Here is a 26,945-nt window from a genome sequence, read left to right as displayed (position 1 = left end):
AGAATTGGGTGGGAAATGTGTGAAATTATTTTATTCCATTACACCAAGAAAAGAAATAAATTTGGGTTGTTTTTCCAAGATTTCAACTTTCTTGTCTCTGACAGCAAAGCTGGATTTCCCAAGATGATGTATTTCTTCAAGCTAAGGCTACCAATATTTTCCCACTTTCACTGAAACAGGGAGCAAAATAAATATATATGCATGCTTGTCAAAGACTGAAACTCCTATCTTATGCCAGAACTGCTAATTCCATTAATTAAATTTGAGTGGTTGAAGCATTCACAAAAAAATTTGAGTGGTAATTCTCATAAAGGCAGTGGTGAACCCTGCTGCTCAACTAGTTGAACCACTGGTTCAAAACACTGTGCTATTGGCTGCTTTGTCATTCTACCTCAATATTATAAAAACGGGTTTGATTTTATGAAAGTTAACATGCTTTGATTTGAAGTGTTTCATTTAATAAAGCAGCCATCAAGTTGTCAATACACCTGCACTCTTAACTAATGCCATCATCCATTAGAGAACCATTTTTTCCCCTTATGATGATAAAGTGTTGAAGTCTGTTGAAAAGCATGTCAGAAGCTACATATTACAAACTTAGCATGGTTTTACCCATCAGTGAAGACCTTGTTTAACTGTACAAAGGCTAACATGTATACATGCATTATGTGGATATTCTACCTCGACCTGTTCTCTTGTGCAGGGATTAAGAACATTTTTATGCTGGGATTGACAGAGGGAAAATGTAACAAATGGCTCTGTCAAACCACAGGGTATTGACAGAAGGCGGGGTGTGAAACATCTGGAGTTGTTTGATTTGACTCAGTGTTGGAAAGGATGGTGGCTCAACAATTCCTATTCTAACTCTAAAGTGTTGTATACAGTAGCAGTTCTGTCTCATGTATCTAAAACGCACCCCAAACAAAGAGCATGTAAACTGCAGTGTATCATCATTTACTGCTACTGTAAGAGATGCTCTCCTGATTGTGATCAAGCTAGTCAAAGCTGATAACTGTCTGGATGTTCAAAGAGCCGAGCCAATCAAGAGAGCTGTCGCAGAGGCCTTTCACTGGCCTGGCAGGAAGCTGGACAGCAGTGTCACCGTCAGGAACTCTTCAGTCTGGCAGACACACAGGCGGGCAGAGCCGGGTGAGCGCTTTGGCAGTGTGATTGGAGCCGGCATTCTGGTGGAGCGGTGGCTGGCACCAGGATCAGGCTGGCCTCTCCAGTGGCAAAGAGGGAGATCTCACACACACACACACACACTCTGCCACACTCCTGCTGAGGAGCAAACGGAGGCTGGCAGGGAGGGCTACTCCTCAAAAGCTGCCGTTGTCTGGAGATGGCTTTCATGTCAAAGGCAGCTTTAATAGGCGTTGTGTGACGGCTCTCGCTGCACGCTGAGCACAGAGTGATCCTCTTCTGTCCGGGTTTTAATTAATAAGCAATGTTTGACGGCCACAATGCACTTGGAGGGACAACACAGTGATTCCTTGGTGGCCTTGATGCTGTTTGTTTTGGAGTCATGCTCAAACTCCCACTGAGGTGACCACATACGCAGGGAGGTGCCGACAGTTTTCCTAAACCTTTTTCACTCATTTAAAAAATAATACAAAAAACACCTAGTCTACAAGACGGCAGCAAATTACTTAGCCATATTTGTACTGAAGAACAGGAAATACAAGCAACATAAAGCTGGTCTGTTTCTAAAGTGTTAATCAGCAAGAGTAGACATATAAATTTAGTCTTGCACAACATCAAAATATATTTTCCTCCACACTGTAAGGTGAGTACATAATAAAAAATGCTAGGGTGAAAAGATTTGTCCACAAGTGTATAGTAATCCTTTTTTTTTTTTTTGTAATCCAAAATTGCCTGTTGGTCCAATTATGCATCTGTATGTTCTAACAGGAAGGATGTGAGAAATGTTAAAGCTGTGTATAAAACCCAGGTAGAAATAAAACTACACCATCCTTTACATTCTGACTGTAAGGTTCTCAAAGTACAGATGGCATGACTCTCAAAGTGAACAAACACTTTCATTTCTGGAGAAAGGCTGCCATCTGGTGGATCATATAGGTAACAACTAGTGTGTTAAACCCTCTGGACTGAGGTAGGATAAAATTAAAACTTTCATGATTTTTTGCAAGAACATTCAGATAGGTGAGAAATAAACTCTTGAAGATCAGTAAAATCATGTGAGACTTACTGCTAAATAATTACAGCATTGACTGGTTTTGTCACTGGAGTTTTGTAAAATAATTTGTTGTAGGGAATAACTCATTCTTAGCATATGTACACATTTTTTCCGGTCAAACAGTGTAATTCTGTTATGATTTTAGATATGAAATGGCCTCAGAAGGTATGATCATAGTTTTTTGGAGACAAGTTGACCAGCTTTGCCCATGTTGTCATTAAAGGAAGATATTTTTGTGTTGCAGATTGAAACCAGTACTGACTAGCAACAGCATAATGCAGCAAAGACACAGTCGAGTTATTAGGACAAAGGGTAGTTGGACATCTTACAGCAAAGATCATTTTAATGGTCCCAAATATTCTGAACAACTAAGTGTACACTCATGTAAAAGGAAAAAAATGAAAAGATATGACAAAATTCATCACATCTAGAATTCCACTCAATCTTTAATCAAGACGGGATTACAAATTTTCCAAAAAATCTGCAGTTTCAAAGGGCAAAAAGGGTAAAACTAGCTCACCTACTGAGGTCTTTAAAAACCTGTTCAAGTGTGACTGAAAACGTCCTGAACATTTAAAGGCAGGTCTCTTTTTGTTGTCATTTACAAAAACAGGAGAAAGATTGAGAGACAAATAGAGAACAAAAAAGAAAGTAATGAAGAAACTGCTGGCTTTTTTTTCTCTTCAGAGAAAGAACGTCCACTGAGGAACGACGACACTGATGACATCATCAAACGACAACAAGGACAGCTTTTTGCCTCATGCTGCCTCCTGTCTGGTCCTATATACTAACTTAAAAAAATAAGGGGGACGAAAAGCAACAGACAAAGAGAGGGGAGGAAGGGCAGAGGAGAAAAGACGGAGAAAGAAACAAGGAGGAAGGTGAACTCCAGGAGAGGGTTTGAGAGGGGTGTGAGTGGTGGTTCTGGGTCTGAATTGGCTGACCCTCTTGGGCCGCTGTGATGTCCTTCCCTGAGTGGGGGGCGGGGGGCAGTGGGTTATGGTCCGAGCCTGCAGGCTCTCTGGGATTTCAGTCTGCGTTTTGTTTTTGTTTGTGGTCTTTTCCTTTAGTTGCTGAGTTACCATCCTGTCTCAAACTGTGAGTCTGCTGACGACGTTGTGTGTCTTTTCTCCCCCAACTTTCACGCGTCTGTTCCACCCTTCAGATGCTTTGTCGCTCCCGCTTTCCTGATTGGCACTTGTATGAAGTGGACTAGTCAGAGGAGGCTTCGTATCTGTTCGCAGTCCGCTCCTCTGTCAGCCACACGCTCAGGACGAGCGGAAGCTCTCATTCATTCAATTAGTTTACAAGTTCGATCATTCCTGTGTTGAGTCTGTGAGCTGAAACTGTCTGAACGAAGCCTGAGCCGAGACAGTGAAGCTTCTTTAGGAGCTCAGTTTGGACTTCTTAGAAGGTGGCAGAGGGTCCTCTTTAGTCTCTCCATCCTCTTCCTCTTCTTCCTCCTCGTCATCATCATCAGGGTAGTCCACCAGTCCCACTAAACCTCCCTGAAAAAGACAGGAGAGACAATGTCAGGCAAAGTCAAGGACAGTGTATAAGGAAGTCCAGGGAATCGTCTACAACAAATAGGGTAAATAACATGAAGAAGTAGCTTTTAAGGTAAGTTGCCTGAGAGAGACAATGATGTTAGCTGCAAGAATACAAAGTGGTCACTGGTGTATTTGAAAGCAAGAAAGAGCTAACCACGCTGACCTTTTCCAGTTTTATAATGCTATGATGTACTTTAATCACAGAAAGCAGACACAAATATCCAGATATTTTGTTGAAGTCTTTTATTCTAAAATTCATTTTAGTGTTCGTTTCCAAATGACTTCAATCAGCTTGCAATCCATTTACTTCTATTTTCCATACACATTTGTTGCACCCTACCAACCCCATTGTCTCTGCTCTTGTGTGCATGTGATTTCTTTACAAAACTCCTATGTTTTATACAGTTTTGAGATGTCTCTATAGTCTGTTGTAATATTATTGTGGATGAGCCATCAGTGACATGCAGCATATCAAAACAAACCAATCAGTGCAGGATGAAGACCATGTGTCAGACATTATGCACACTATATAAAGGAGGAGCAGCCAACAGAGAAAAAGGGAGATAGTCCATTAGTTTACTGACGGATAAATGAACTGAAAAATGCTCAAATGGCCGGACGGCAAATATACCTTGGAGAGCCATTTAGTTATAGCAGTTCATGGGAAACTGTGTTTAAAAGACAACTCTAATTTTCACACTGCACACCTGCAAGAATGCATTTGTGAATTTGCATGCATGCTGCGAGTGTTGAAGAGAGGACAAAGAGGGAGCTGTTGAGGAAATGATCCAAACGTTTCTCATTTTAAACAGTTCTATGACCAGTCCGTCCTGTCCTCAGCCACGCACACATTTGCTGAATGACACATGGAGGCACTGCACATTCCTGCTGAATTTTCCCACATTATGAATGCCAGACTTCCAGGAATTAAATATTTTGAGAGAATTCCTGCAATCCTGTACTAAAATTCAGATCCTGAATATTGTTAAAAATCAATTACTTAAAGAAGTTAATTTTACTTATGCACACAAAACATTGCCAAAAGTTGTCTATGCAATCTGCAACTGTAGTAGATAGGCAACTTTCATTTATCAGCTCTGCTGTACTTGATTCTAATTATGTTTGTACATATGTCATAGAGAAATGAGTAACCTTGTCTGTTTTCTTCTGCTTGGATTGTTTCACTTATGATGTACCTTAAAATTCAAAATAGAAGTTGCATGTTTGTTTTTTAGAGTTTCCAAGAGCGCTTAAAAGTTTCAACTAACTTCCAGTGTAACATTTTCACTGCATTCAGTAAAAGTCCACAACATGCAGTTTCTGTGTGGCTTTTTTAATACCATGTGTTTTATTATGTGGAGTGTACACTCCTGCTAGTTACTGGTGCTAGAGTTGAACCCTCAGCCTATGATAATTTTATTGGTTGTTACGCGGAGCCCACAAGTTGCACTGCCCACCTCTGCCGGTCACTAGTTTAAGTATTAGAATGCCACGGTTTACTCTAAATGCAGGGTTATGTCCTGATATGGACGAAAAGTCCTTTAAAAAGTGACATGTCCAGTCTAGTCTGCCTATCATGCACCCCAGTACGCTTTAAGGAACTTTTTATATTAAATATTGGTGTTGAAAAGGCATTTAGACACCAGATTTTACAGCAAGTTTCTTGTACAAGGATCTTTAGTAGATGCACTTTTAACTGGTAAGATCCATTAACAATGTGGCTTTTGTTCAGAAACATTTCAACGTCTCTTCTTTTTTCTTCGCCATTTAAATAAAGCCAACAAGTACATAGTCTGTCTAGTGGCACACACTGGTGGTGCCATTCTTTGTAATACACAACCTGGATGGTAGGAGTTGTGTGAAAACTGACAGTCTTAGTGTGAAGATTCATAGTTAAAGCTCAGACTTCAGCAAATTCTTCTCTCTCTGGTTAACTAGAGTTCATTAAAAACATTGTGCAAAGACATCAAGCTCTTTCCATTGTTTCTCAGTAATATAGTTGAACACTGAGTGAACCATCATCACACTAAACAACTTTAACATTTACTCATGTTACTATAATCAACTAGCTTTTTTGTATAGTTGTACTTTTTGACTAGTTTCTAGAATCTGTACTTTTACTTTCTCTCTAGTAATTTCTGTTCTAAGTATTGTACTTCATATGATTTCAGACGTAGTCAGTTACTGAGTAAAAAATAAATCAAAAAGCTAAACCGATCATTACTTTCCATCAGCTGCATCAAACTGGCTAGATAGTTGGCTGAAGTCTATCACCATACTATCAGATGCATAGAAATGTAGAAGAGAGAAAGAACACATATTGGCAAGCTTGAAGAGGTCGAGTCACACCGCTCAGCTGAAGTAAAACCCCATGAGCAGTAAATGAACCACGTACAAGAAAGCCAGCAGTCAGTGTCTGCGTTTTCCCGGCAAAAGAGTCTGAAATTACACTTGCACTACATGCAGAGGTGAATAAAACACTACGATGTATTATAAACATTTGTAACCAATAAATATTGGTTAGTGTAAACAAAAATGTGATGATTACTGAAGTTTTGGTACTTATCTAAGTGTGTTAACACATTCGCCAGTAATATGGCAAGTTTACAGTCGCTGGTAAATTGAGAAAAAGTCCAAAACAAAATTCATGTCCAGTGATGAAAGACTCCTTAACACAGAAATTGAATCTTCCTAATGCTAATGTTGTGACTGAACTGTAGTTATCCACTCAGATTAACACTTTTTGTGTTCATCTTCAGTTAACTGTAGGTGTTCACTGCCAGCCCTGTCTAACGCACATGAGGAGGATCACAGCAGAGCATCATGGTCAAGTCTTTAAAACAAAATAACAATTCTTAGGCAGCAGCCAACCACAGATCATTGTGAATACTGAAAAAATCTGCCAAATATTACAAGATTCAAGACATGAGAAAAGCTATCTGATTTGAGTTAATCCTATAAAAAGGTTTAGAACTACCGTGTAGCATTTATTTTATTTCCTCATTGCCTTGCGTTATTCAAAATGCTATCAGAATTTTTTACTCCCTGAGATTAGTGTCAGCAAAGTGCCAAATAATAGTCAGGCACTGTCACTCATGTCACCTTGCTAAGTAAATGAAGTTTGGGCAGAAAACTACAAGTGTGAAATGAACATTAGAAACTTCTACCCTAACGAAAGGATAAAGACTCAGTGATGAGAACCCTAATCCAAATGATGCCCCTAGGCACTACTGATAAGTTTGATTATCTAGAACCGTATGACCACTTAGTTGCCACCACAACTTCAACAGACCCAGGCTCCCTACATTTGAGCGCCAGGTAGTGATGACACTCATGCTCCCGAAACTACCCCAACCCAACTGTGTAGACTGATGACGCAATTACAGCTACAAGCTCTTCAGAATATCAACACAGTGGTGTGTTCTTTGTTACTACAGTGTGTAGGCCATGTGAGTCAACATCTTGACCCTAACCCAGAGTATGGTGTGAGGCTAGTGGACAACATTCAGCAGATGAAGAGGATGTCTTCTTCACAGTTAAGCCCAGAGGGTCATCAGGTACACTGGACATGGATGGATCATTTAGTTGTGCTTTAAACAAGATGGATTTACTCTACTTGACTACTCAACAACCATTTTGAAAAACTGCCTCAAACTCTAAAACTCTGGATGAACTGTATGAAATTTAAAGACTAGCTTAAGCTCAACCTTTACAGCAAGTTCAGAGGAAAATGAACAATAGAGGGAAACAACACTTTTTTATACTATGAAGCATATCCAGATTCCATGCTCCACATTACAGCAAAATTTGCCATTAGCTGCTGCGTTTAATTTAACAACCTGTTTAGAGGTTCATAGCCTCTTGTCCTTTTTGAACAACACATAAAAATGTAAATAAGTACTTATTACTTTACTTGGGCAGATTAACAGAGTGCTACCTTTACTTGTATTTGTGTATAATCTTTAAGGATGGCTGGATGGATGTGTATACAAAATAGAAAATACACAGTGTCTGTACTTTTACTTAAGCATAAAAATATTGTACTCTTTGTATAAGTTACCTTTGTGGTCACAGTTGTTGTGGAGGGTGAACTTCGTGCCCCTGAGCCTGGAGAACCCGGTGATCCTGGAGAACCCGGATTCAATGAGGCAGATGAAGGAGGGCTGGACAGGCTAGTTTTAGTGGAGCCAGAGAAGGCAAGTTTGAAGCTGGGGTTCTGCCTGCCTGATAAACTCGACTTCCCAAGTACCTCTTTGTCTTCTGTGTCTTTCACTGGAGAGAGATAGGAGGAGAGATGGGTGAGTCTCTGTCCCAGAAACCTGATTTGTACTGCGCATGTGCAAACGTGTCTACATCCGCTCAGCAGCCTATCAAAGTATTTTACGGCAGTTACTGATCAGGCAGTGTTGTTGCTGCCCGATCCATACTACGTGTGTGCAAATATACGTCACTTTTTTTTTGTTTTTTTAACAAAAACTTTATTCAAATTTAACAAAATCACAACATAATACATCAATCTTTTTAACAAACTAACTTTATTCAAAATGTAATACATTGATACACAAAAAGGCCAAAGCAATTTCTAGTTTATGTGTCAGGCTGTACATCTTGATTAAAGAGAAGAGGGTTGTTTGAAACTGAACTTTCAATAAAAATGCAGTCATTAAAATTTGATTTTCTTCTTCTAATTTGTTCGGCCGCTAGCACAAAAAACCAAACAAAAAAACCCCCAAAGGTGACGTATATCTGCACATGCGTAGTACGGGCAGCAAAAACACCGCCCAATCAGTAACTGCCATAAAATGCTTCGATAGGCTGCTGAGTGGATGTAGACGCGTTTGCACATGTGCAGTACAAATCGGGTTTCTGGGACGGATCGGGCACCGACACTAGTTGCCCTTCTGGCTGTTCTCTGCGTTGGATTCAGGAACATATGGTGTATGCGTTTCGCGGTGGTGGTAAAGGAGCATCAGATTTTGCTCTAAAAGCCATAACAAGCTCAGTAGCTTCTGCAGCACGAATACAACCTTGTAGTCCGCCATTATTGTTTTGGCTGGACCTGTGCAGGTGTCTTAAGAGAGTTACACTGTGTGACATAATCGTTTCAAAAAAGATGCGGGGGTGCAGGTGGCAGAATGGATAAGGCGCACGCGCCACATGTGCACGGGCGGCCTGGGTTCGAATCCGGCCCGAGGCCCCCCTCCGCATGTCTCTCCCCGGTCTCCTCCCCGTTTCCGAGTCTATCCACTGTCCTCTCCTCTATCAAATAAAGGCACAAAATGCCCAAAAATAAACCTTTAAAAAAAAAAAAAAAAAAAAAAAAAGAAGAAAGCTGCAGATAGCCGTCCACATGGATACGACAAAAACTCTTGCATATAAACCTGAATTCGCTTCCGTTTGGACAGGGCCTGAGACACTCAGGGATGCAACAGACAATAGCTTTGATTAATCTGTCAGTTATTTTAAGTGGGCATTTTTGTCAAAAACCCGAGAAGTGTGGTTACTAGAAAATACATTTTTTAAAACAGCTTGCAATTTACTTTCTTTTACAGAAAAAAAAAATCACTACAACTTAAGACTGCTCAGAAGTATGCTGGCCAAGTGCTTACTATTATTTTGAAAGCAGTACAGAAACATCCAGAATGGAGTTTGTCTTTTAAAAAGTCAAGTTACTGACTGCAGAGGACTAATTGGGGCTGCTAGATAAAGCTAAGAGGATTTCATCCTGCACATTAAAGCAGAATAATCATGTTGTTTTGGCTACAACTGTTTGACCTGCAAAATTAATTTAATTGGATTCTAAGAAACTTTGCCTTTTATCACAAATTAACCTACTTATCAGGTTCTCTTTCACCAATTACTCTAGCAAAATGTCAACACTGACAAATCCTTCACAAATATCTAAACCTCTGCATCTCACCTGTACTGTAGTACATGCTGTAGGTCTGCATAGCCCTGAACCTACACATAAGCCTGAGCATGTAGTCTTGTGTGCACCTCTCAAAAATGTAAATACATGTCAAAACAACGCTGATTGCAAGCCCTGTGATTGGCCCACTGGGTAGCATCGGGTGACTGCCAGTCAGTGTAATCTCTACAGGCATATCGTGTGCCCTCTGGTGTGAGATAAATGGCTGCAGATGACCAAATAATTCATCAAGTGTACTTGCTGACACACCAAAAATACTGGAAGTGCATTTCCTTATCCAAAGTAGCCAAACAAGCATAAAAAATTCCCCCATCCACTGTCTCAGCTGGTTCACCAGTCGTACATTTCATCACTGCCTCGCTTTGGAATAACTGCAAAATATTCAACTGCTGCTCAATATTTACCAGCCCAAACATAATACGTTCAGTTTCAGTTGGCATGCTTTCCTGTGGGGGCGACTGATTATTGAGGTTGATATTTGGCCGATTATCTGTATCAGCATTTTAATTTACCAACAAGTAAATAAATGTATCAAAAAGTGCACTACTTTGGCTCTACTGCAAAGTGCGTCTACCCCTCTGGCTTTATTTTCACTCTCCACAGTCTCAACAGATGTCCTGCATTTAACACAATCTGACTGGTACTAACCAGTTAACACTTAAGCCTTGGTGTCACAGACATGGTAAGCATATGGAACCACTTCCTTTCATTCACGCTGCTACTGTGTTTGCTTTGTGCTTTTTCTCATGCTGATAGAGCTAGGGCTAAAATTTTCATTTTCCTTCATTTTTGATCATGCAGTTGTACTTTTGTCACATTAGGTATAATTTGTACATCATAATAAATGCATATCGGTTCAAACTACTGGTTAATGGTCTCATGAATTACTAATATATAATATCAGTACTGGCTCTTAAAAAAACAGTATTGGCTAATCCTACTTTTCTGCACACAAACAATCAGAGAACATGACAGGACCAGAAACTGTCAATATATCTATCAAGGAAGTCACTATGCCAACTTTTCTTCAGGTGGGGTAATGCAGAGCAACGAAGACACAGCAGCACACAAATACATATGTACTGTTCACAACTGCATAGAGCACTACTTCATAGCTACAGAGTAGATTTAATTCAGAGGTATTAACCAAGCTTTCATCTGCACCAAAGGCTCTGAAATTACATTTAACTTTTTCTCACATATATGGCCAACAAACATGAGCAGCCTCAAATTTTTAGATTGTAAGGTTGTACTTTGAAAATTACACTATAACCTATAAACCCCACAAACACGAAACAAAGGATTCTCAGTTCTCAACCATAAACAACCTTTAACCCATCAAAAAGAACTATATCTTTTCCTGTACTAAATACAATGTTCTCTCACATCGTAGTTTTTCAGTGTTTCACTGATTCTGTGTTTTCTAAAAAAGAAGAAAACAAAACAAAAGAAGAAAAAAAGCACTAAATTACCATACATACACTTTTTCCTTTCCATGAATTTGCTTATGGGTTCCATGAGGTCTTCCTCCGTCTTCACTGCTTCACCATCCTCCAGGTCATCCTCATCTGTGTTGAACCACATCTCCTCTTCATCCTCCAGTGTCCGTGCATCACGACGGAAGCGATGGTTCCTCAGAATGGAGCGCATGCTTGAGGAAATAATGCACCAATTAGTGATCAAAAAATGTGTATCTGTTTTCATATAAATGTAAGACAAGTAGCATTTTAAAAGTAGGCTGTATTCCTTCTGCAATCAGGCTGCTAAACCTTGATGGTAGTTCAATGGATTGAATACTTTGTATTATTTTGTTTTCACATCCTTTGGGATAGATAAAGTTGCCCAAAGCAGCCCACACTGGGCAGCACTCACCTGTATGAGCGTGACAGTCAGAAGGCTAAGCAAATAATCCGAAAAATAAGTGAATTCATCGAGCTAGATGACCAGCCTTTTTTGGTGCCCCGCTACATGCTACCTGGACTGAAAAATTTCACAGACATAGCCCTGCCAGAACTCCACTGGACAGTGTACTCTCACATCGAAAGTCTCCTTAAAGAAGGTGTCTCATCCTCTCATCCTCATCCACGTTTCACGAGTTATACAGTATATGGAGCCCGGACGTCAATCCTGTGTTGATATTGAGTTTAACAGCTCACTGGATTGATAAACCTGTTCTGCATGCCCAGGAGTTTTCTGGCTCCCACACTGCCATAGCTTTAGCACCTGCATTTATGAAAATGTTCCAAACATGGCATATTCCAAAAGAGAAGGTACATGTGATACTGACAGATAATGCCCGAAACATGATGACAGCTATGACAGATGCTGGGTTACCAAGTTTAGGGTGTATGGCACACACCCTGCAACTGGCCATCCATGATGCAATGCTGTCACAACGCAGTATAAGTGACACTATTGCCACAGGGAGACGCATTGTGGGGCACTTCAGGCATTCTCCCTTAGCATAGGCAAGACTTCAGAGCGTACAGAAACAACTCGGCCAGCCCACCAAAAGACTGCAACAAGATGTCAGCACTAGGTGGAATAGCACCTATTATATGCTCCACAGTCTTCTTGAGCAAAAACGGGCATTGGGAGTTCATGCGGCAGACTTTGATCTACCTGCTACCTTTACATCTTCCCAGTGGGAATTGATTGAAAACATAACAACCCTCCTGGAACCTTTTGAAGAGCTGACCAAGTAAATATGCTCATCAACTGCATCTGCCACTGGTGTAATACCCTCTGTGATGGCTTTAAGCATCTCCTTGCCAAAGATGCTGCAGCAGATCATGGTGTGAAGGCCTCATTGCCTCATGGTGTGAAGGCCTCATTGCTGGAAGCTTGAAAAGGAGTCCCTCTACAGTTTGGCAACCATCACAGCCCCAGGTGAGAAAATGATCAGCAAAATAATAATGAAAAAATAAGCATTTACATATACATAGTTAATGGTCTAATTCTCAAGCGCTCTGAAACAATGAGTTTCATGTGAAATTAATGTGATTCCCCCCATTCAAGGTACAAAGACAGATTTTATTCTGAAGGACTCAAAACAAAAACACAGACTGCTTCTTGGTCTGATGACAGAGGTCACTCAGAGGGCCTCAAAACAAGAACCTGAAGCTAACAACACAGGGAAGCCAGCAGAAAAAGTACCACGACCTGGACCCTTGTCTTCAATGTTTGGTGAAAACCTAGCAGAAGAAACCCCGCAGCAGGCTTGGAGTGCATCACCACTGGAGTACTGGAAAACTAAAGGAACGCTTTCTGGACCTTGCTAGAGTAGCAAGAGCCTACCTGTCTGCACCCTGCACAAGTGTGGAGAGTGAGCGCTTATTCAATGCTGCATCCAACATTGTGGATGGACACAGGAAAAAACTTATGACTGAAAAAGCAGAGATGCTCCTCTGTATTAAAAAGAATCTTCCCACAATGCTTCCTAACAAGTCATAGGCATGTAGCCTATGCAGCTGTTCAATAATTTTTCCTTGTCCAAAGCAAATGCACTTTAGTTTCACTTGTGCAGTTTTTCTGTTTCAAGGTCTGTTAGACCATATTATTGTTATTATTTAAGAAGAAAATGGCATATTTTATTTTACATACCAAGCAACAGACTCATTATATTATTTATTTTATAAATCATAAAAAATGCAAACCATGAGTTGTTTTTTCTCTGACAATGCACAAGAGAGTTTGCTAATGCACAAGACAACAAGCCAAGTCCCCAGGTATTTTTAATCTAGGAACTTATTTAATAGTTTATTTGAATGAAGCCTGCATTTCCCTTTTACTTCACATTATGTGATTCAGGCAATGTTTTGAGATATGTGGCCTTTCATTTATGTGACTTTTTGCATAATTTAGCCTGTTGAGAGTCCTGATTATTCCAATCTGTTAAAGATTGTGTTACTAAAAGCAGGTAAATTTAAGAGTTTTTCAGTTGTCCTTTTGACCGAATAGTTGCTGCACTGTGCCTGCAAGGGTTTTGTATCTATTTTCTTGAAAAAGTAAGTAAAACATGCTTTGTCTAAATTAAGGTGATTTTATGGTTCCCTTTTTTAGATCATATAGCCAATAGCACTCACTATAAATAAACTGAAAAATTTACAGCTAAAGCATGCAATCGGTATCAGCAGTGATCAGCAGATCTCACTCATGGATGATCAAAATCTGAATCAGCAGCATAAAACCATGATAGGAGCAACCCTAGTTATTGTTGTTAAAAGTTCAACTTATTCACTGCATTTACAGTATTATCCAGTGGTGTGATCTTAGTTGTTTCGATTTCAATTGTGAACCACAAGCAAAAGAAATGCCCTTCAACTGTATGTAAAGATGCTATATGAGAGACAAAAAAAAAATCACACGGGGATGCATGATATTAGATTTTTTGCTGATCTCCCATATGCCAGTATTTACACATTACTTTTATCTGATACTGATACCAATATTTTAATGCGGTTCAGACCTAAAACTATGTCGTTTAAACACAATTCAAAGTTTCAGGGAGAAAAAATGTATGATTTCGGTCTATAAAACATACTATAAAGTTTAAGGAATAATGATGATGATGAATACAGAAAAAGACTTCAGCTGAAGTATGTCTGTTTAGTCCTGCATGAATCTCCTCTAACTTGTTTGTACAGCCAATATTTACAGCTGATACAGGCAGATTTTTACAAACAAAAAATATCTGCCGATATTTTCAAAGCTTTAAGTGTTGGCCGATACAGATGACTTTTTAAGCAAATATCTGCTGATACCAATACTATGCAGATAACATTGTGCATCTCTATTATCAAATATTATATTTTGATGAGTTTCTATCCCTACTACAAAGTAAACATGACTAAGCCTGAAGAATTAAAATAAATAAATAAATAAATAAAAAATCTGATGTTGGCAAATCACAGAGTTTATGCATTTCCAACCTGTCTAAATTTCTGATTTGGTCATGGCATAACCTTTGATGTCAGTTGTAGCTGCGCTCAGTGTTTATCAGAAAAACCTGAGGAACAACTCTAGTTTTTGTACACTCTGTACAGTGCAGACTACCAGTTAATGCCAAAGCTATAAATGTAATGAGGAGTGTCCACATCACAGTTCACAAACAAACAGGCACTGTAAAAGAAGAAACTTTCAAAAACAAGTACTGCACCAGACTCAGGGCACATTGATCATTTTGACCACTTATTGGTACGAGTTTTCCAACTGGCTGAATCCTTCACTCTTTCCATTGCTTTGCTTTGAGACTCACATTACAACAAAATTAGTTAAGCTCATGAAATCATTACTGAGAGTCTGAAGTTGCAATATTAGTGCAGTACTGGTTCCCTCACCTATCCAATTTGGGGTTGTCTTGCCTCTCTCGCTGTTGTTCATACCGCAGCTTGAGGCCCTTGAATGTTTGGACGTAGTCCACATCCTCCAGAGCCTTCCAGTAATTCTCTACTATATGAGCTGTGAGAGACTTCACATCCTCCTGGGAGCAATGGGAAGGAGAGAGGAGGGGGTAGAGACCCAGTATGGAGGAAAGTGGCAGGAAAGTATGAAAAAGCAAAATGGGTAGTTTACAGTTTGGGAAAGAGGCAGAAGAAAAGAGCAGAGCAGGAATGAAGCAGGCATGGAAAAGGGAAGAGATAAAGAAGAGAGGGAGAACAAACCAAAAGAGTTAAAATTAGTTTTTAAACATTTCATTTACCAAGAGTTTCTCCTTTTTCTCTTTATTTTGTCTATCAAACTAAAAATATTGGTGGGACTGGCTGGTTAGAAACAATTTTATCTGATTGCACGCTTAAGAAGGTAAGATATAACAAAACACGACAAAATTCAGCAAGAAAAACACGTTCTCTATCAAGGTGAGCTGTGCACAAAATGACAATGTAAGACTAAACTAGTTTTAAAAAGTTTATGTTGTACAGGTCTGACAAGCTACTGCACTGAGGAGAATGAAGACAGACAACAAAGGGAAAAAAAGGATGCAAAGATCTTAAAGAATGATGTTCTTGAGCTTCTTAACCAGGCATAAATAAGCCTTCTGTTGAAATGAGTCCATAGCTCTGTAGCACTGATTTTATTTAAGTGCTAAGTTGATATAAAATGCTTTGGAAGGCAAACATCATTACATCTGAAACATTTTCTGTAAGTGATTCAGGTTCTTCAGATTTTGTTAATATTTTCAAAGAAAAAATTGGAACAATATGAATACGCACCACACGGACATACTCAAACATCTCAATGATTGCTGAGTTCATGAGATTATAGCGTGAGCCGTTGTTGAGGAAGGCCTTGATGACGGGCTCAAAGAGGAAGTTTCTCATTATGTAGCGATTGTAGAACTCATCCTTTAGACCAATGATCCTCCGCATGAAGCGCAGTGCACCTAAGTACAGACAAAACAGATGAATAGTGCTCAAACAGTGAATAAAAGCTGTAAAGGAAGCAGTATTTTCTCCCAGTTACAGGGACAGTGCATTTAAGATCTTCCTGACGTTATGTTGGACTCACAAAGTGCCAGGAAGGAGTGCCGAGAGGCGGTTAGCACCAGTACCCTCCTGAGAATGTCCTTGTTGATGATGTAGTTCTTGATGTGATAGGTGTGGTGCTCAACACAGAATGTCAGCAGCTCCAAAATCAAGGCCAGCAACTGCGATGTTTGGAAATCATCTGACAGAAGAGAGGAGGTGGTGAAAACCAATCAAGCACCTTCCTCAGCTCCGCATTTTTTAAATGAAGTAAAAGCAAGGTCTACAATAAATGCACAAGTGTAAACTAGGACTAAAAGGCACTTGGATTTGTTCACTTGCAGAGTTGGTCAGACACACATTTCACAAATAACCTTTTTAGCTGTAAAATGGAATACAAAATAATGGGAAAGGCTAAGCACATTGTGTACATTAGGGGTTTGGATCTCTCAGTATCTCACAGTTCAGTTCAACTCTGCTTCTGGAGGTCACATTCAAAATCGATTTTCGATTCAAACCAATTCCCAATCCAGAGCACAATCCTTATTTGTTGTACAGAGGGGCTTATTTCAGGATTTACTCTGTGACATTAAAAGGATACATAGTCTTCATGAAAAATGCATATTTTAGTCTATTTTGTAGCCTTTTTCAGCTGATAACAACAATGTAAATGCACAGAGGGAAACTTTTGAGGGTAAATTGCAACATAACTTCATATGAATAAAAGGTATGAGCTTATGCCAGAAAAATGATGCTGTAAAAGTGAATATGATGATGGATCTGGTTATTTCAAGTGTTCAGAATTGAGTGGTAGATCCCTAAAACAATGGTTAGCAGCTATTGCATGCTCACAGCACCGTAATGGTAGTGTCAGTATGTCAGACAAAGCCATGTAAACGTTACCAAAGCTGAGAGCCAGAGCTGCTAATGCTAACAGCACAGCTAACACACTAGGTCGACTCGTCTCCAGCAACTGTGTGCCAGCACAGTTTGACACAGTGCATGGGGAGAAATATATTCGCAGCAGGGTCTGTGGTGCTTAAACTAGTATGTATTAAAGTGTGCTTTAAATGTTTAAAAATAAAGATTTTTGAACATATTAACCAATTCAGAAATGTAGAAATGACTGTTTGCTAGTCTAACTAGAATTATTTTTTTCTCCATCATCTCTAATGTGCATCACAGGTATACACAAATTTTGTTAACGTTTTGCTTTTCAGGCTGTTCCCTGCTACAAACTGCAGCATTTGCAACAGACTGATGTACAACATATGCACCCTAATCCTTTAAATTTTAAAAAGTGATACAAGCAGCTAAATATGGCCAGCTTGATGCAGGTGTGAACATCAATATCTCGTGTTTTTTCTGTGTTTGGGTTATTAGAAAATGTTTACAAAGAATCATTTCAATGTTCTTTTTACAACATTTAAACTTGACTTTCCACCATCAACACACAGGTATTTAATACCTTTGCTAGGTTTTTCCTCTGTGGTGTTGGCAAGGAGTGGAGCAGAGAGGACATGCATACAGTGCTTGTAGAAGAAGCTCAGAAACTCTGTCTTTTCTGTTTTCTGGAAAAAAGGAAGAACACATTTAAGCTTTGTAACATGATGTGACTTTATTGTACCCTACACTTCCAAACAATGAAAAAGGTGCAGCGCTCAGGCCCTAACCCACCCACAACTGCATAAGTCTAACTCGATTAGCAGGAAAATCCAGCTTTCTGATAGTGAATTCCCCCTCCAATTACAGCTTATATCTGAACTGGTTTCTTTCAAGCAGTGTTACTTAAAGGATCACATTTTTCTCCTCTATGTGTTCAAAAATAATGGTAACCCTTGCATTTTAGTACACAGTAACCCTTTACTACTATCCTACTGTCAAGCTTACTCTTTGTGACAGAATGGTTAACTTTACTTCCTTGCTTTACTCTTCCTGCTTTCAACAAAGATGCAAGATGACTTAATGTTATCATATTCATCAAGTTTGAGGGTGCAATCTTCACAGCTTTCAGACATATGACGGAAAAGAATGGAGGGCAAAAAGAGATTGGGAAATCAGTGGCCACTGTTCAATACACTGTGGCCCTGTGGCATGGGCTTTTTGATTTTCCACTTTGACAAAACACTGATTGTTTACATCGCTTAACAACTGCAGAAAAATGGAGATACTGAGATAGACTGCAAGTTTGGGCCAACTGTGGCCCTTTGACAGCCCTTTGGACACTATTTCAATACTAAACTTTATAAAAGTACTTTCAGAACTTCAATTCAGTGATGTTTACATGTATTTAACAGAGAATTCATTGTCCTTTACAGCCAGAGTCTACAACAACACCTTACACAAAAAGTGAGGAAATTTGTGTTTGGTAGAATATTTCTTTGTCATTACAATGCTTCTTGGCAATAAATCTCAGCATTGGAAGGCCTGTATATTTCCCTTTTAAATGGTGCCACATTTGTAAGGAACATGTATTTCTGGGATGAGCAGCAAAGCTGAGTATGTGGGTTGCACCCATAAAAAATTTGCCAAATCTACTCTGCCAATGCCAAACAGCTTATTCTACCACTGATTCTTGTCTGTTTTTGTTTGGTAGATTGGATGATTAAATCTGAAGAAACAAGAAATATTGGCAGTTTAACAGTGTATTCCTTTAAGAAACAGGAGCACTAGTAGTGTGTGGAAGAACCATACACAGCCACAAAAGTCTGGCACCTCCTCTTCACACTGGTCACCGGCCTGGTCACACACTGCTGTAGGATTGCATCCCATTCTTCAACCAGCATTTGTCGCAAGTCAGCCAATGTGGTTGTGTTGGTCACTCTGGCACCAATAGCACGCCCAAGCTGATCCCAAAACCTGCAATTTCCACATAAAGCTTCTGTGCTGGGATCCACCAGCAAATCGAACTGCGGGGAAAATTGCTCCCTGTCTAGTCAATCAGAGCAGTTCCACTGCCTGCACTTCAGTATGGCTCCGGCACGTCCTAGAATTGCCACTCCGGTGCACTTTGCTGGGGATACGCTGCAGGTCTATTATTACCGCTGGCTGCTGCCAAACCGTGTCAATTCCCATCAATCAGAAAGCTCCAAACAGGAAGTCACAGGTGTAGAATATCCGGTTCTTTTAAAATACAACACAATTCATGGACTCCTGATCGTAAATCATCAATGTATCAACATTACGTCTCATCCTGCAGCAAGAGCAAAGGGTAACCAGGAGGTCGGTGGGTCACAGAGCTACAACGGCGCCACTGACAAAGAAAAGTTTACTTTTGAGGACATTTAGCCAAAGAATTTTACATAAAACCACACATTCTTTAAGCAAACAATACAATACAATACAATACAATACAACAGCTTTATCTAACCCCCGAAGGGAAATTCAAACAACAAAACATTAACCTTTTAACTTCCTAATGTACTAACCCAATGGTGAAAGCAATAATATCATGGACTCATGCTGGAATGGATGATAAATTAACCCCAAAAGGTAAAATAGTCTGCTGTTGAAATCCTGAGTGAACTTGCAGTTCTCCTGTGATCTCTGCCCGCTCATCAGGGCTGCGCTCCGCAGAAAAGATATGGCTAATTTTTCAGGAGCGCAACTCACATACTCAGCTCTGCTGTTCATCCCATAAATGCATGTTCCTCCTGGCTTTAAGGTTTTCCAACGGAATAAGATTTTTTGCCTAGAAGCACTACAACGAGGAAATAATCTCCCAAAAAGAAATTCAAAAAAAACAAAAACAAAGTTCTCTCCTTTAGGGTAGTGGAGCATCTAATGTCATTTAACCCAAAATCTCTTCCTCTCTGGGCTTTCTTTCTCATATGGTATTCTGTAGAAGTTAACCCCCGGCTTGTCTCCTCATTACTCAGAGCATCCAATTCAACAACCATTTTTCAATTAAAATTAAAAACTATAACTGATTCAAGTACCTAAATGCCACCTGAAATCGAAAACTTTTCCAAAGTATAAAGCAGAAGGACACTTTTCTCGATCACCAGATGTGAGCCTCAAGTGGTGACGTCACATGAGAGGTATCAACTTCTCTCAAAAGATGTGCTTTCTGAAATACTCAGGTTTATCAACCCATAATTTCCGTTTTAACAGAGGTGTTAAAAAGCAGCTTATAAACTTACATTAGCAGTAGCCAGCATGTTCTCAGGGTCCACCAGAGTCCGTAGCAGACCCATCAGCTGCACTGCTCCGCCTAACTCTGGGTCTGTATCACAGATCATGTGTTCTATGATCAGATTGATCAAAAGGATGTCCTGAATTGGACAAAAATTGTCATTAGTAACAAGAAATTGATAAATATCCTGTACAATGAAGAATTCTTTTGGCCAATGCTGTTAACACTTTCTGTTTTTACTCACATCATCATTCTGCTGGGACTCCTGCATGACGAACTCTCGTACCATGGAGGGGTTATACTCCACCAGATAAGAGAAAATATCTGTGGCTGCCCCACGCACCTGAACGTCATCCATTCCCTGTTTCACAAAAAGAACAATATTGTCAGTGGATTGGGAATTTGTCTTCAGGGATCAAAAAACTTTTCTCTTAAAACCAAAAGGGAAAGGAAACAGAGAAGAAAACTTTTACAGACATATTTTGTTTCTTCTTAGTTTACCCAGAAGGCTATTAGTGAAAGTAGGGGGCATCATTAATGCCTTACAAATAAAGTACCTACAAGTGTGCATTTGTTTCATGCAACATAAAAAGATGTTGTAAACTGATTTTTATGGTTGAAATTTGCTTTTGGGGAAAAAAACATCTTAATAAAATACAACTTTTTTTTTAAATCATTGGATCAAACAGGACAGTGGACTGTGCTGTGAGGGTACAAAAACAGGAACATAACCAATCACAGGCATTTAAGTCGGAGTTATGTAGGGAAACCTGCCATTTTCTCAAAACAAACTGTATTTTGCTCTTTGTGTCCTGCGATAATCAATGAGTTGAGACAGATACTGTCAAAAATAAAACTGTTGATTTTAATATGATGGTTAAGTCTATGTTTGAAAGGATGAAGATGAAAACAGCTTGGATTTACATGCAGTAAGTGCTTAGGTGTTAAATTATATTGTTAAGTAGAACAAATACAAAGTGTCTAAAAGGAGCCCCTCTTTTCAGGCTGTACCCCACCATCCACACAAAGCCAGTATAGTTTAGTTCAGTATTCTTATTTTGTGTTAAAGGTGCAGTGTTTACTTTAAAAATTCTCAAGTCAACTTTAAAAATTCTCAAATCATGCAACCCCCAGTGTGATGTGCCCTAACAGTGACAGACAAAAGAGAGGGGAGAAGAGTTCTACTGTTCTACTCTAAACCAAGAAATGATGCTTTCCAATAAATGCTGACCTGCCATACCAATTGTTGCTTTTTTGTTTATAAATGTACTCAACATAACACATACATAACAACATTAAGTACCCCAAAAGAATATTTTCACATGCTTATTTGCTTGCAATAGAGTTGATTTTACACATGACAAAAAACTGCTGTCATAATTAAGAAAAGATAGACATATCCTGATAAATTCCTATTAGAGTGGTTTACATTTTAACGAAAATAATTATAATTCATACATTAGATCTTATCATGTACTCTAATGTCTTAACATACAAGAGAAATGGATCAAATTCAGAATCCATCATAATAAAACACCATTTAATTGAATAGATTCACAACTCTAACAACATGCAGTCAACCATTAAGATCTAAAGAATAAAAAAGTTTTCTGTCACCTTCAAGTAGTAAATCCCTCCATCTCATATCTTTTATTAAATGTAAAGAAAATGCAGCCAAGAGAAATGTAAAACCTTAAAAGTGAAAAGAAGGCCTTTCCAAGTTTCCACCAGATAAGCATGAGGCTGATGAAGGAACAGTTTTAAATTACTGTGGGTGTGTGTAAAATCAGAAAATACGATTTTATAATCAATTACTTTGATTTAAAAGTTTTGCAAGCCAGTTAGCATGCTTGATATTACTAATGCTAATTGGCAGAAAAATGTGCTCAAGGTTGTATGACTGGAGGGCAGGTAATTTTGTTTGGTAAATTTCTAATGTATAAAAAATAGCATAGAGTACAAAATACACTAAAGAAGCATCAGTTTCATCAGGCGACCATGGTAATCATTGTGTTTAAGAAATTCAGTTATGGGTAGAATGTAACTAACTAGTTTGCCAATTTCACATTTTCTTATCTACATCTGTCATGGCAACCCAGCAGTGAATCTTTGTATTTTCATCATGCCAATTCATACCAAATCTCTCAAGACATTGTAGATCATGGACAAAAAGAGAACCTCTAAACCGTACTCTTTATCATGACTGTCACTGTCTACCTAGAAGTGAATATAGTTCTAAAAAAGTTTGCCCTTTTGTTTTTTTTTTCCTTATAGAAGCCACTGAATTTATTAATTTTCATCATCAACCCAAATTCATTGATCCTCGAAAAAAAAAGGTCATGGCACTTCTAAATGACACCAACACCAAGGACAACATTTTAGTATTTCAAAGAAAACTCCAACAAGACATGACCTTGTGTTTATGTTAAGGTTAAAGCACTCACCAGGATGACCTCTAGTGCAGGTAAAATGCCCATGTTCGACAATGTCTTGAAGAAGGCGTCTCTGTTTTGAGGTTGTAACGTTTGTGAGAATGCGCAGAATTCTTTAAGAAAGTTCACCTGTAAGAAGACATAACCACCATTAGTCACAAGGCAGGGAGAAAATAACAGGAACCACTTTAAGATCTCTGCTGAAAGTACAGCATACCAGTTCATGTCTTTTGTCGTCATCTGTGGCCTCATCCGTTAGCTGTGCAAAGAGGTCTGTCAGGAACTTTTCATCGTCCTGACATCATAAGGGAAGTGGGAGATAAGAGAGTGTGAGTATGACAAACGGTTATTAGGATACTGTAAAATAAACCTTGCCTAATGTAGAATCAAATAACTATCATTCCAATCAATTACAGCAGTAGTTCTCAAACTGGAGTCCAGGGACCCCCGTAAGTTAGCTTTGGTCCAATCAAAACTTGGATATGATTGTGAGATATCACATAAATCTATCACTTGTCATGCATCAGTCAATTTGCTCAGGATGCATTTGGTGTGCAGCTCCAGCTAGCAACAAAGGATAAATATTTAAGCACGTCCACTTCAACAAGTGATGCTAGGCCCAGACCAGCTAAACTGAGAAAAATATGATGACAGCAATCTCGAGTTGAGTAAGAACAGCGACAGAAGACCAAACTGTGTTGTGTTTCTTCATGTGTTTGCAAATGTGTTTGCAAATGAAGCCATGAAGCCCGCCAAGCTAAAGTGTCACCTGATAACAAAGCATGCAGAGTTTAAGGACAAAATAAAAGATTTTTTCTGACGAAATGGTGAGGAATACATCCACATGAAAACACGAATGGTAAACCCGACCACAACCTCAGAAAAAGCACTGAGGGCTTCTTATTTACACTCAATTGGACATGAGCTTGTAGGTCGAAGAGTTTAAAATAAAGCATCTAAAGTGTAGTACAAATGGTAGCTAACATGTTTAATGGCTGTGAGCGTTTCGGGGTCCTTGGAAAATTTTCTGCCCTATATGGGGGTCCCTAGTCCCCAAAAGTTTGAGAACCCCTGAATTGCAGTTTTCATCAAGGATTAAATCTAAAATTATATATAAAGAGTTTGCCATCTAAATACCCTTTCAAAATCACTTTTAAACCATTGGTTTAAAACCCATGTTATTCATAGTTGTCTAAATGTAGTGCAGTTAATATTGAACAAATCCTGAAATTAAAAGTGAATTTGGGAGATTCTTCTGACTAGTTATGTACTTTTAAAGTACTTTTTGCACTGACCAACAGGACCACTTAACATCTGCAATCTTCTGTATCAGGTACTGGTTTCAGGCATAAAAAAAGATCTATTCACTTTGGCTTAAAAAGACAGCTTCATGGAAAGTGAGGAAGAAAAAGCTCATATCAGTGTTTGACTCCAGTATTTCACACAGCACAGAGTCAACAGCGGCCCAGTTTCAGTTTTCCTCTAGCGCAGCATAACTGATTTACACAACACTTCTCTATCTCTATGGAGACAGCCATACATAAACACTGCTGAGTTGACACAGTACAAAAACACAAAGATCACATGACCATAAAAGACTAGCAGACAAACTCAGCCTGGGAAGAGCACAATCAGCCAAAAATTAAACCTTTGTACACAATTACTGTGATTTCCACTAATTACTGCTTTAAACACTATTTTAGAATGATCTCTCATCACAGCATTTTGGGCTGTTATTTTGAAAAGCATTTGTACTTTTTATTCATCTGACAATGCAAAAATAAAAATGAGTGTATACAGACAATGTGGTGCACATTTTGTTGCAGAAAAAATGTGCATATTTTTTCCTGCAAACCTCTTCATTCAAGTTCTCTAGCTCACCTGTAGCATGCCCACAATCTCCACCTTGTTAAAGAAGATGAAGGAGTGCAGGGTGGACAACATGTTTTCCTCAAAAACAGAGGGCGTGGGCAGCACCATGTCCTGAATATACTGCACACGATACGTCTGGTGTATTTTCTGACGCAGTTCAGGATCAGATATGGGAATCACCTCCTTAAAGCGGGCAGTCTTGGTTAGAAACTCTCGATGCCGCCGTGGCTGCGGGAGTGATGGGTCAAACTCCAGACAACCAATGACGTCCATAATACACTCGTCAGAGAACATAACCTCAAAGAGTGCAGTGCGATTGAGCAGGAAGATGCCTTTAATGATTTCATACAGGTGGTGCAGTCCCTCTCTGTTCTCCAAATCCTCACACACACGGAAAAGTTCCAGGAGCTTGCGAATGTAGCCCTCATTTTCCACAGCGAGGGCTAGTTTCTCACGCCGCAGTGGCGATGGGAGTGAGGAGGCCACCAGCTCAGCCAGATCCTCCAAGCGATTCAGTTCACATGGCGGTAATTCCAGACCAGGGGATGACATGTCATCAAAGCGTTCCTCCTCAGACTCATCCACCACATCCTGTGTTATGTCCACAGATGGGTCCTTTCCCTGCACCTTTATGATCAGACAAACAAATCAGATAAACAGTTAAACAAGCAAGCAAAGGAACTCCCATACACACTTTATATCAAACGCATACACAGATGGAGCAGGCAAACAAACACCCACACAGAGATATGTGCAGTTACCTGGCATATTTTTTCCCAGATTTCATCACAGCCAGCCTTCTCCTGGAAGCTGAGTGCCAGATCATAATTTTCAGCCTCGGACCACACTATCAATGTATCCTATCCAAAAGGAAAACAAGAACAATTTCTTCTCAGAACAAGGAAAAACATGCAACTGACATGAATACACCGCAACACATTATGAACTGACCTGTTGTTTCTGGTAGGCTGTGTTTGGATTGATTTTAGACTCCAGCAGTAAAGAACCTGTCAGTTTGAAAACAAAGGTGGTCTTTTTTTTAAGTTTTCAAAATTGACTTTCCAGGTGGACAGATTGGAGTACAAGCATGGTGCCAAGTGACAATAAAAAGTATGAGGGTTAAGTTTTAGTTCCATTCAGCAGTGTTACAGTGTTTATAGTCCTTACCATCACTCTCTGCTCGCACCAGGAGAGACGTGCCTTTTAAACGCTCCACATAGCCCGAGGAGACATGCCCGGTCCCACGGTCATCCCACTGTCTGTCCTCATTGAGGGTATAGACTTTGACTCGTCGGCGAGTGTCCGTCATCCTGGCAGGCAGTTGTTACCTGTGTCCCCCTCCCAACCGTTTCGGCTTTACTGGGTGTCTCTTCCACCTAGTGACGCCACAACTTCAAATATCGTTTTACACCTTTTAACTTCTTCAGTGAAGTACTAATTTAACTACAAACAGTGGTCAACCAGGCTAACTGATCTTCAAAGGAACATAACACTAGAACACCTGTACCAGAAATACCCTATCTTAGCACACCTGCAGGTATAACTACACTATCCGGTAAATTTGACAAGTTGCCTCAAACTTATTTTGACAATATGATACACAAACTCAGTTCACGAACCATTGTGGCAGGCTAACGGCTGTCTAATTTTCAGTGCGGAGGGCACTGACGTTAGCTACCGCGTTAATATACTTAACAAGGGCTGACCAATATTGCAAAGTCCAACCACAAAGTTCAGAGAGGTGTACTCAAAGCAAGCATCGGTGGTGCGGACTGTGGTTCACCAAACACTCTGCCTGCTTGTTAGTACAGTTTGTACGCTTGCGGCCAACGTTTGCCAGTTACGTTAGCTAGCAAACCTAACGACTTAACTGGCTAGCTAGTACGCTAACTGCCTACGCTCCACATTCTCAATGTTAAACAACACCTTGAAGAAAAATGACCCGAGCCGTACACCGGTAACATTATCTCACACTTGCGGCCCGCAGACACCGTGTTTACTCTGAACCAATCTGTCTAATTGTCTCTGAATAATGCGCCAGCTAGCTAACGTTAGCTGCTATTTCTTCCCCAAGTGTTCCGCCATGTTCTGGCTCGGGGCCGCGGAGAGACCTCTCTCTCCTTACTGGTATTCATGCATCTCTAAAAAATATGCAAACCAACAAACTGTGTCCGTATAATTACTTTAAGGTAACGCTTTACATTATACTGCTATTTGCCATTCATTCCCGACGTCTTGCCCAGATAATTGCTAACTGCCCCCCCGTGAGTATTCAGCCATCTTGGGTCCCTTCTGAGTCAGTACGGGGTTTCCAGCACAGCAACAACAGGGCAGCCCGCCACATTTAAAGAGGCAGTAACATAATA

At 39.7% G+C, this 26,945-nt stretch overlaps 1 protein-coding gene across 3 annotated transcripts; it reads right to left on the bottom strand.

Moving 5' to 3' along the window:
- Positions 1-2,522: 2,522 nt before the first annotated feature.
- Positions 2,523-26,870, bottom strand: smek1 (SMEK homolog 1, suppressor of mek1 (Dictyostelium)). Of its 3 annotated transcripts, none has more exons than XM_041805171.1 (15): positions 25,747-26,870; positions 25,531-25,586; positions 25,341-25,439; positions 24,589-25,206; positions 22,925-23,002; positions 22,720-22,836; positions 20,520-20,636; positions 20,283-20,414; positions 17,609-17,711; positions 16,184-16,342; positions 15,889-16,058; positions 15,016-15,158; positions 11,149-11,327; positions 7,808-8,019; positions 2,523-3,705 (listed from the first exon to the last, which is right to left on the bottom strand). In XM_041805171.1, the coding sequence occupies exons 1-15, from the start codon at positions 25,886-25,888 to the stop codon at positions 3,583-3,585; spliced, it is 2,448 nt and encodes an 815-aa protein (XP_041661105.1). In that variant the 5' UTR covers positions 25,889-26,870; the 3' UTR covers positions 2,523-3,582. The 3 variants fall into 3 exon arrangements, with proteins under 3 accessions (XP_041661105.1, XP_041661107.1, XP_041661106.1); XM_041805173.1 differs by having other exon boundaries at positions 11,158-11,327; XM_041805172.1 differs by having other exon boundaries at positions 15,016-15,155.
- Positions 26,871-26,945: the final 75 nt, after the last annotated feature.

Source organism: Cheilinus undulatus, linkage group 14 (genome assembly GCF_018320785.1).
Source record: "Cheilinus undulatus linkage group 14, ASM1832078v1, whole genome shotgun sequence".
NCBI classification, from domain to species: Eukaryota; Metazoa; Chordata; class Actinopteri; order Labriformes; family Labridae; genus Cheilinus; species Cheilinus undulatus.
The sequence above is the reverse complement of the archived record's forward strand: the minus strand, read 5'-3'. Positions and strand labels throughout refer to the sequence as shown.